The sequence below is a fragment of the Echinops telfairi genome, unplaced genomic scaffold, assembly GCF_000313985.2.
Source record: "Echinops telfairi isolate 266 unplaced genomic scaffold, ASM31398v2 ScPeMD7_3533;HRSCAF=4204_1, whole genome shotgun sequence".
Taxonomy (NCBI): domain Eukaryota; kingdom Metazoa; phylum Chordata; class Mammalia; order Afrosoricida; family Tenrecidae; genus Echinops; species Echinops telfairi.
In genome coordinates this window covers 31,774,531-31,784,352 of record NW_022107432.1, presented here as the reverse complement: position 1 = coordinate 31,784,352, position 9,822 = coordinate 31,774,531, and the positions used below count along the sequence as shown (strand labels likewise).

General features: G+C 46.4%; 1 protein-coding gene across 2 annotated transcripts; it reads right to left on the bottom strand.

Annotated features, from left to right (window-relative positions):
* Positions 1-289: 289 nt before the first annotated feature.
* Positions 290-2,289, bottom strand: CLPS (colipase). 2 transcript variants are annotated; one of them, XM_004710728.2, is made up of 3 exons: positions 2,200-2,289; positions 943-1,065; positions 290-504 (listed from the first exon to the last, which is right to left on the bottom strand). In XM_004710728.2, exons 1-3 carry the CDS (start codon positions 2,287-2,289, stop codon positions 373-375), a joined length of 345 nt encoding a protein of 114 aa, XP_004710785.1. In that variant the 3' UTR covers positions 290-372. The 2 variants fall into 2 exon arrangements, with proteins under 2 accessions (XP_004710785.1, XP_004710786.1); XM_004710729.2 differs by lacking the exon at positions 943-1,065.
* Between the last annotated feature and the right edge of the window lie 7,533 nt (positions 2,290-9,822).

Sequence of the window (9,822 nt, the reverse complement as noted above, 5' to 3'; positions counted from 1 at the left end):
GAAAGAGAGAGATCATTTAAAAGAGGACACCCCAGGGAGGTATGACTGCTCCCTGGAGCTAGACACGGTCCCAACATCCTCCCCCAAGCCCTCCTTCACAACCTGTCTCCAGCCTCCACTCTGTCCAGCCACAGCCTCTCTGGCCAGACAGCTGCCCTGGTCAGACAGAGGCTTGGTGTAAGTAACGTCAAGAAGACACACACAGCAAGAACACCAAGGAGCCTGGGCAGGGTTTGCAGGAGCGGTTTTAATGGCCAAGAACCCAATCAGAAAACATAGATGCTCGTTATGAGTGGGAAGGAGAAGAGAGGTAGCCTTGGGCCAAGCGTCCTAGGGTACGCTGGGCTGGGTGGAAGGGTAGGGGGCAGAGCCTCACTGCTTGGAGCGTCCAATATCGTGGCAGATACCAAAGTCGGTGTTGGTGATGGTGCCCACAATGGTCCTGTCCACCTCACAGGTCAGACCCCGCTCACAGGGACACTTGTAGTAAACCCCAAGGAGGTGCTGCAGAGACACAGAGCCGATGGAGTCACAGGCTGTAAGGGGCTGTTGTGGGCATTGCTCGCCCTGCCCAGCCCTGAGAACCAGCAGGCGAATCTGTTTTCAGACGGCGTTTCTCTTCATCGTCTCCCCAGGGGGTGCTTTGGGTCGGAGAGAACCTGGTCTGGTCTCTATTCTGCTGCTCGCTTGCTGTTACTACCTTGTTCCCGCTGATGAGCCTACTTTCCCATCCATGAAATGGGGATAATAAATCCCTGCTCCCAGCCATCTCACTGGCCAGTGGTGAGGGTCAGGAGAGATGATGGGCTGTGAAGGTGCTTTGAGAACAGTCGAGCATCCTCATGCCCCCAATATTCTACGCCAGGCTCACCCTCTTCCCTGCCCGAGACCCCCAAACCCAGCAGCCTCTTCATCCTCCCTCACCCGCCCTCAGGTACGTACCTTGGGCGAACACTCGCTGTTCTCGCTGGCCTTGGGCATGCAGCGGGCCAGGCTCAGTACGGAATCATGGTGGCAGCACCTGCTTTTGCACTGGGCACTGTTCAGGCAGAGCTCGCCCTCCTCCTGCGAGAACAGCAGTTAGCCCAGGACACTGCCCACCCCCATCCCCTTTTCCTCACAAGCCCCCCACCTTGCTACCCACTGCCTATGACAGTGCCCTGGGGGTGTTCATGAAGAAATCCAGCCATTCCCAGCTCCTGTGCAGAGCAGGCAGCTGGGTGCCAGGGAGACTGCCTTGGAGACCAGGAAATGCAACCGTTGTCCTGCCACCTGGCTGGGGGAGTGCCAGACAAGTCACTGGCTCAGGGTTCCCAGCTGGATTGTGCCTGTGTGGCCCTGACACCAGGTCTCCGGGGCTCTCTGGGCCCTACACTGCTTTGAGGGGCCTGTGAAAATCGAGTTCCTTCTTCCTGGAAAGGTTCCTTCTCACAGGCTTCTACGTACCAGGGGACTTCCAAACTTGGCTGAAAGGATCATCGCCCTTCCCATGAACTACTTGAAGCCCCCTTGTAGGATTTCAGGGGGATCTTGTGTCCTACATCAAGAGCCTTTGAACTACTTGAACTAGAACGGGCTTCTCCAGTTCTGATGTGGAATGGAGAGACCGTGTGGGACAGAGTGGGGAGCAGGATCTGGGGCCCCGCTGCCTCAGCCCGGAGCCCCCTACTATTCAGCAGGGTTGGTTAAAAAAAAACAGTACTGGCCTTGCAGGGTTACGATGGAGACTTGACTATTCTCAAGAATGGTGACCACCACACAGTAGGTGCTGTGTGGACCTTTGACCAGTAGTTCTGTCTGATCCCCTCAGGAGAGGGGTTATGAAAACCAGTTCTTCCTGCATTTCCACCCGGGCCTGGATCAGAAGCTTGAGTCATGGGGGGAGGGGAGGCACCTAAAAAACTCCTGGACCTGCTGAGCCAGGGTTTGGGGGAGAGAAACCAGGACTCTGGCTTTTAATAAAGCCCTTCATCGCCAGGCTGAGCCACTGCTCTGAGAGGCTCTGAGATCAGGGCTCTTAAGGAGCCAGTCAGTCTTTGCTGGGGGACCCTGAGGAAGAGGTGGTGGGGCAGGGCACCGGGCACATGGAAAAGACACAGCACCTCCGGGCCCAGACTCGCCCCAAGTAGGGGCATCAGGGGGCAAAGGTGCCTAGGGCTTTAAAGACTGCGATGCCTCCTCTCCTGCAGACCCTCTTACCAGGTTGATAAAGATCCCCCGGGGGTCGGGCGGCGCCGCACAGGCCACAGCCACAAGGGCGACAAGCAGAATGGCAAGGATCTTCTCCATGGCACAGGGAGTGTGGGGAGTAACCGGCCGGCAGGTGACAGAGCAGAGCCCGGCGGGGTGGTGGGGCTATAAAAGAGGCTCTGTCCACATGTGACTCACCGTCCGCGTCCTGTGGGGGCTACCGTGAGCAGAGGCACAGCTGTGGCCAATCTGCTGGGGCAGGAGAGGTGTGTCTCCTGATTAGGCAGGTGGGCGAGCATCCAATAACCTCTCACACGTGTGAGCTTGGGAGGGGGTGCCGAGATAGCATCGTGGTTAAGAATGTGAACGCTGCACATGGACCCAGCCTCTGGAGAAACCCCTCTGACCACCGATCAGAGACATAAATAGTCTTTGCTTTCATACAGAATGCCCCGAAAGTAGAATCTTGCAGATGCAGTTAGGTTAATATTTAATACGTTATCATTTGATCCCCCCTTTTTAAAAAAAAATCATTTTATTGGGGGCTCGTACAAATCTTATCACAATCCATACATTCATACATTGTGTCAAGGACATTTGTACATTTGCTGCCATCATCATTCTCAAAACATTTGTTTTCTACTTGAGCTATTTGATCCCCTTTTGACGCATTTTAAATTTGCTCTAGTTTTTCATATTTTCTGCTATCTTTTTTTTAGCTTTTCTTTTTTTTCCTATTTCATTTGTTTTATTTATTTATTTTTAATCATTTTATTAGGGGCTCATACAATTCTTATCACAATCCCTACATACATCAATTGTGTAAAGCACATTTGTACATTCATTGCCCTCATCATTCTCAAAACATTTGCTCTCGACCTAAGTTCCTGGCATCAGGTCCTTATTTTTACCCTTCCCTCCCCGCTTCCCCCTCCCTCATGAACACTTGATAATTTATAAATTATTATTTTGTCATATCTTGCCCTGTTTTACTGCACCATCGTTAGTTTTTGTTGTTGTTTTTTTATGTTGTCATTGTTTTCTTTTTCAAATGTTTTTCTATATATGAAATCCAGAATAGGCAAATCTATAGAGACAGTCATTGGATTAATTAATGGTTCTTGGCAGGAGAGGTTGGAGGGGAATGGGGAGCTAATAATGATGAGTACAATAAAGAAGAAAGCGTTCTAAAATTGATAGTGGTGATGATTGTACAACTCTTCTTAATATGACTGAATGATTGAATTATGTAGGTTGTGAGTTATATGCCAATAAAACTGTTAAGAAAACGGCTTGATTAACTGTTTTTAGAGAAGAGTATAAAGTGAAATGAAAACGGAGAGCGATTCTAGGAAGATAAGGGAAGGAAAGGGAAGAAAGGGGGAACCGATCACAATGATCGACATATGGCCCCTCCCAGGGGAACGGACAACAGAAAAGTGGGTGAAGACAGAGGTCAGTGTAAGACATGAAAAAAATATTATAAATTATTAAGGGTTCATGGGGGAAGGAGAGTGAGGAAGGGAGGGAAAAAATGAGGAACTGATACCAAGGGCTCAAGTAGGAAGAAAATGTATTGAAAATGATGGTGCTGACATATGTACAGATGTGTTTGGCATAATGGATGTATGTATGGATTGTGATAAGAGCTGTGGGAGCCCCCAATAAAATGATTTTTAAAAATTAAATGAAACTGAAAACTTAACAGAATTAATAAGAAAATACATAGCATGTTCTTTGAAACAAGAACAAAAAAGGTGAATTCTGAAATATATTTTTAAGCCATTTCTTTTTGTTGTTGAGAGTATACAGAGCAGAATGTATATCAATGGCATAACTTCTACATGTACAAGGGGTTTCAAAAGTTCATAAGAGAAAAATGAAATGCAAAGATAATGGAAGCTTCCTCATATCAGTCCATGACCTTGGCTATATTCTGCGAGTGGTACAACCATTCTTAGCCTCCTTTTCCAAGTTGTTCCTCCACCATGAACATCAATTCACTGCCCTTTAAGGTTCCTGGGACATAGAGGTTATGAGTTGGGCTTCTAACTTCAAGGTCAGTAGTTCAAAACTCCCAGAGCTTTCTACGCCTGTCAAGAGTTACAGACTTGGAAGCTCACAGCGGGCATTCTACCCGTCCTCTATGCTGCCATGAGTGGGCATCGACTCGATGGCAGTGAGTTTGGCTGCTTGTTTAAGGTTCTATCCACTCTTCCAGTCTGCCGATGTCAACTTTATTCCATATCGGTAGATCTGACATAGAAGACCGTGCTGAAGGCAGACATGCTTTACTACATAAGCGAATCTATTATTTCGTTTTAAGAAGACTTCAGGGGATTTTTCTTTTCTTTTTCAGTTAAGGCTTGTAGATGATTTCAAACCTTTAGTTTAAGGGTTGTAGATGATTTCATGCAGCCTCCGTGGTTCCAGGAAGTATGAATTCCATGAGAATTTGAAATGCTGGTTTGCATTTCCCTCTTTTGATCGTGATTCTTTTATAAAATCGTGATTAAATGCTCAGTCATGGTTGCCGGGCACTATGCAGTTCTTCTGATCTCACGGCAAAGGAGGCAGTTGTTCATGGAGGCAACTAACCTCATTATCCATACCCTCCTCCTATGCCTGACTCTCCCTCTGTGGCTCTGACTCTGGTACACGTTGAGCTGTATACGTTATTAGCTGGCTGCTTCGTAGCCTCATCTGTCAACAGGGGGATAACATCAAGAATCATGAGGATTAAGTGCGAGGGAAATGTTTATGTACACACATAACATGGAATCTGTGAAAACCAGAACTTGTGTAAGACCAGAACCTGTCAGAAAAGGAAAACTCAAACAGTTCCCACTAAAATGAGTGATAGAAGAGCAATGAGACTGCTGCACTCTGTCAACTGCAGAACACTTGGGAGACCTCGCGAAATAAGGCTGTCCGACCAGTGCCCGCTCTCACAAGGTTTGCTCTCTATATGGATACAGTGGTCACATTTGTGCCTTCCGTTGGGAGACCTAGGTTGATTCCCAGCCAGTGCATCCCACCAGCTGTCTGTCCGTGGAGGCTTGTGTGTTGCTATGATGCCGAGGTCTCAGTGGAGCTTCCAGACTAAAATGGACTGAGAAGGAAGCCTGGCTCTACAGTTCTGAAACCCAGCCAATGACAAATCTCTGCATCCCAACGAGTTGATCTTCGACCGATCAGGAGGATGACCCTGGGGAACTGACTTGACAGCAGCTAACACAACTTTGTGTGTGTGTGTGTATATGCGTGCACACACATATACACATATACACATATACACATATACAGCAGCTAGCAACATGCTTGTGTATATACCTATGCCAATATCTATGCACACATAGACAGCAGCCAACAACTATGTGTGTGTGTGTGTATATCCAAACATATACATGTATATAATCATATATCAATGTATGTGTTAGCTATTATTATTCTTGTGTTGTCCCTCTTGGCTGCTCAGAGCTCCTGGGCAAGCCCATGTCTAAAGTGAGACAACAGAGGCACCAAGGGAACAAACTTTAAGGAGTGAGCACTTGCTTAATTTTCTCCCTAGCACTTCTGGATCCTGCCTTTGAAGCTACCCAAACCCAAGCATCTGGCATTGTCAGGCCCCAGGAAAAGGGTTTTCAACCTCTCTCGCAGGCCCTCTTGGAGGATTCTAGGGGCGGGCCACGTCCTGTCCCCAGGGTTGATCAACTGCAACTCAGAGCCTGGGAGGTCTGTCTCCATACTAGGTGCACTTTCTCAGGTCCCTACACTAGGAGTCTGCTCAGGAGTGGTTACAAGGCCCATAGCAGGTCTTCTTCCAACGACTCCCTTCCCTTTCCTTCCCTCCACACTTCCCGTCTGCAAATCCAGCATGAAAGACTCGTCACGTTAGTTGAGGCTTCCACTCTCTGTGCACCTCAAGGTCCCCTGTGGATGTGAGCAGCCCTTAGTCTTGGCTGACAATGAGGAGAGCTGGGAAGGGCACAGCTGCCCGAGTTTGTTCAGCGTGGGAACAGAGCAGCAGCCTCTGAAAGCTGGGCTACTGCAGCCAGAGAAGCCCACCTCCGTCCTTGTTCAGCCCCACCCAACCTGTCCCGGGACAAGGAGGACAATCCCACTGCTGAGGCCTGCATGGGGTTGCTTCAAAGCTCAGCACTCCCTCTTACTAGCTACATGACTGTGGGCGAGTTGCTTAAATTTCCTACGTTCCAGGAGCTTCGGTTCCCTTATATAGCCAAGGAGGATAAGTCCCTGCCGTATCAACCAACCAAGCTGTTGGTGTGGAGTTGATTCCGGCTAATGGTGACCTCACGTGTGTCCGAGCAGAACTGTACTCCTCATGCCTGGGGACTTCTTGTCTTTTTCAGTTGATTGATTGATTGCGTGTGTGTGTGTGTGTGTGTGTGTGTGTGTGTGTGAAAAATAAAAACACTGAATAAAAATATAAACATGAGCTCATTCTGCTCTCCTTTTGCTCCTACACCCCACACCTTTTAAAATTAAAAATTTTTTAATTTTATAATGAACTTTCTATTGTGAATGAGATGTGTGTGTGTGTGTGTGTTACATCTCAGACCATCAACTCTGCGTTCAACAATTCAAACCACTCATCAGCCCCACCCCCTATATACCATACCATCACCACCCTCTGATTGCTCGGCTTATTTTTTTTTTAATAAATCATATTATTGGGGGCTCGTACAACTCTTATCACAATCCATACATCCATCCATTGTATCAAGCACATTTGTACATTTGTTGCCATCATCATTCTCAAAACATTTTCTTTCTACTTGAGCCCTTGGTATCAGCTCCACATTTTCCCCCCTCCCTCTCCTACCCTCCCTCACAAACCCTTGATAATTTATAAATTATTATTTTGTCATGTCTTACACTGTCCGATGTCTCCATTTACCCACGTTTTTGTTGTCTATCCCCCATGGAGGGGGTTATATGTAGATCCTTGTGATCAGTGTCCCCTTTCTCCCCAACCTTCCCCTTACCCTCCTGGTATCGTTACTCTCAATATTGGTCCTGAGGGGTTTATCTGTCCTGGATTCCCTGTGTTTCCATCTCCTATCTGTATGTGTGTACATGCTCTGGTCTAGCCAGATTTGTAAGGTAGAATTGGGATCATGATGGTGGGGGGGCGGGAATATTAAAGAACTTGAGGAAAGTTGTATGTTTCATCGGTGCTATACTGTACCCTGACTGGCTTGTCTCCTCCCTGCAACCATTCTGTAAGAGGATGTCTAGTTGCCTACAGAAATGGGCTTTGGGTCTCCATTCCGCACTCCCTCCCATTCACAATGGTATGATTTTTCGTTCTTTGATGCCTGATACCTGATCCCTTCGACACCTTGTGATCACACAGGCTGGTGTGCTTCTTCCATATGGGCTTTGTGGCTTCTCAGCTAGATGGCCACCTGTTTATCTTTAAGCCTTTAAGACCCCAGACGCTGTATCTTTTGATCGCCAGGCACCATCAGCCTTCTTCACCACATTTGCTTGTGCACCCACTTTGCCTGCACACTCATGACTCATTCTTAAGGACTTCCATCCTCCCTTTCACCCAAGGCAATAGCTGTCCATCTTCTAGTCTGCTGTTTTTCTTCGGACTCTCCCTCCCTTGAGACCTTCTAACGTCTGTTCCCTTTGATGTGCAAGTCTCTGTCTTGGTTTTTATTCCCATAGCAGGGGTCTCATACAATGTTTGTCCTTTTGTGATGTCCTTATTTCACTCCACATAATGCTCTTTAGCTCCATCATGTCATGAAGGGTTTCATGGTTTCACCATTGTTTGTTTGTTTGTTTTTCCATGCATAATATTCCATTGTGTGTATGTACCGGTTTCCTCATCATTCTTCTCCTGAAGGGCATCTGGGCTGTTCACAAGTCCTTGCTACTGTGAACAGTGCTGCGATGAACATGGCTGTCTACAATCTGCTTATGTCGTGGCTCTTACTTGTTTACGGTCTATTCCCAGCAGAGGTATTGCTGGGTCAGATGTGGTTTTCATTCTCATATCACTTTCCACAAAAGTTGTACATGTTTACATACCTGCCGGCAGAGTACGAAGGTTCCAATCTCACCCCACCCTCTCCAGCATTTGTTGGGCTTTGGTCTTTTATCTTTTAATTGTGCTGTCATTGTCAGTGTAAGGTAATAGCTCATCATTGTTTTGATTTGAGTCTTCCAGATGGCTAACGATCGTGAGCATATTTTCATATGTTTGCCAAGCAGTTGGATGTCATTTTGGTCAGCTGTCTATTTATGTCCTTTGACCACTTTTTAAAATCGGATTATTCAGTTTTGTCCTTATTGAAATACTGACATTTTCTATAGATTGTAAAGATTAGTTACTCATCCATGTGTCTTTGCTAAAGATTTTTTCCTAAGCTCTCTTTTTACTCATTTTTCCCCTCCAAAAGATGACCAAGCAAACATTTGGTCGTGTTTTTCTTTACTACATATACTATAAATGCTACCAGGTTTTTCTAATTGAGTAACAAAGAAAGTGCATAGTGTTATAATATAATGACACAGGCTCATATTTTATTTCAAACTGGCTTATCACTCACTTCAAACCATTAATAGTGAACTGTGCCTTGAAGATGATTAAAAATAACCTATATGCATTATTAACAATAAGCAATTCCAACAAATTAATAAGAAAGAACCTTGTCAAATATTAGTATTCAAAACAGAGGCTTTTGCAGCTACGATTATATAAAATATAGCAGCCAATTTCAGTTTACTTTGCTCTATGGCAAAGTACATTTGCACCTGAATCAGATTCTAGTATTTGCTCTTGGAAGATACTTATAAGTCCTTTAATTTCTGGAGGTCCATCAACTGCCACACTTGGTCAAATCCAGCCCAACAGTTCATGTGAGGGCTATAATGAAGTCTTTTGATGCGTTGAAGTGTCTTATTTTCAGTAGGCCCCAGTCATCTATTTTCACAAGTCAAGACTGGGATCCTGGGGAAGGAGCAGGGGAAGATAGTTCTGTCTGTGAACCAAACTGCAAAAAAGGCCCCAGTCCTATCTCCAGTGAGAAGGAGGACTGGAGTGGGTTTTTTTTTCCCCATTCAGATGAAGAGTAGAGCAAAGAGAACATTGGCTATATATGTTCTTCCAAGCTATAGCAAGAAAGAGAGAACCGCATCGTAGCCCACCAACCCCCGGGGGAAAACGTCCCTGCTCAAAGCAGCCAATGCACAGGAGAACCATAGGGCCGGCTACACCAGGAGACACATCGTTCCTTCATTGAGCCACAGCACTACGGGGACGACAGAGACAACACTGGAGACACTGTGAAGAAAGTGTGCCCTGTCTGTCCCATGCGCAGTGGGGTGAAACTCGGGGTGAAGGGAAGGCAACAGGGAAGCATGGGAAGCAAAGTAACAAAGTCCCTGAGGAACCCTGAAAATAGACTCTGACTCGGGGGGACAGGGGGTGGCACCTCATCAGACTTGATCAGAAACATACGTAAGGGTCAGCAGACCAACCTGGAGCTAGCTATTGGGTTTTGTTTTGGCTTTTGTTTGTTTGTTTTTCTTTTTCTTTCACCCTATGTCTATCTATATACAATAGGCAGGACAAACAATCCTGAGAGGAAACAA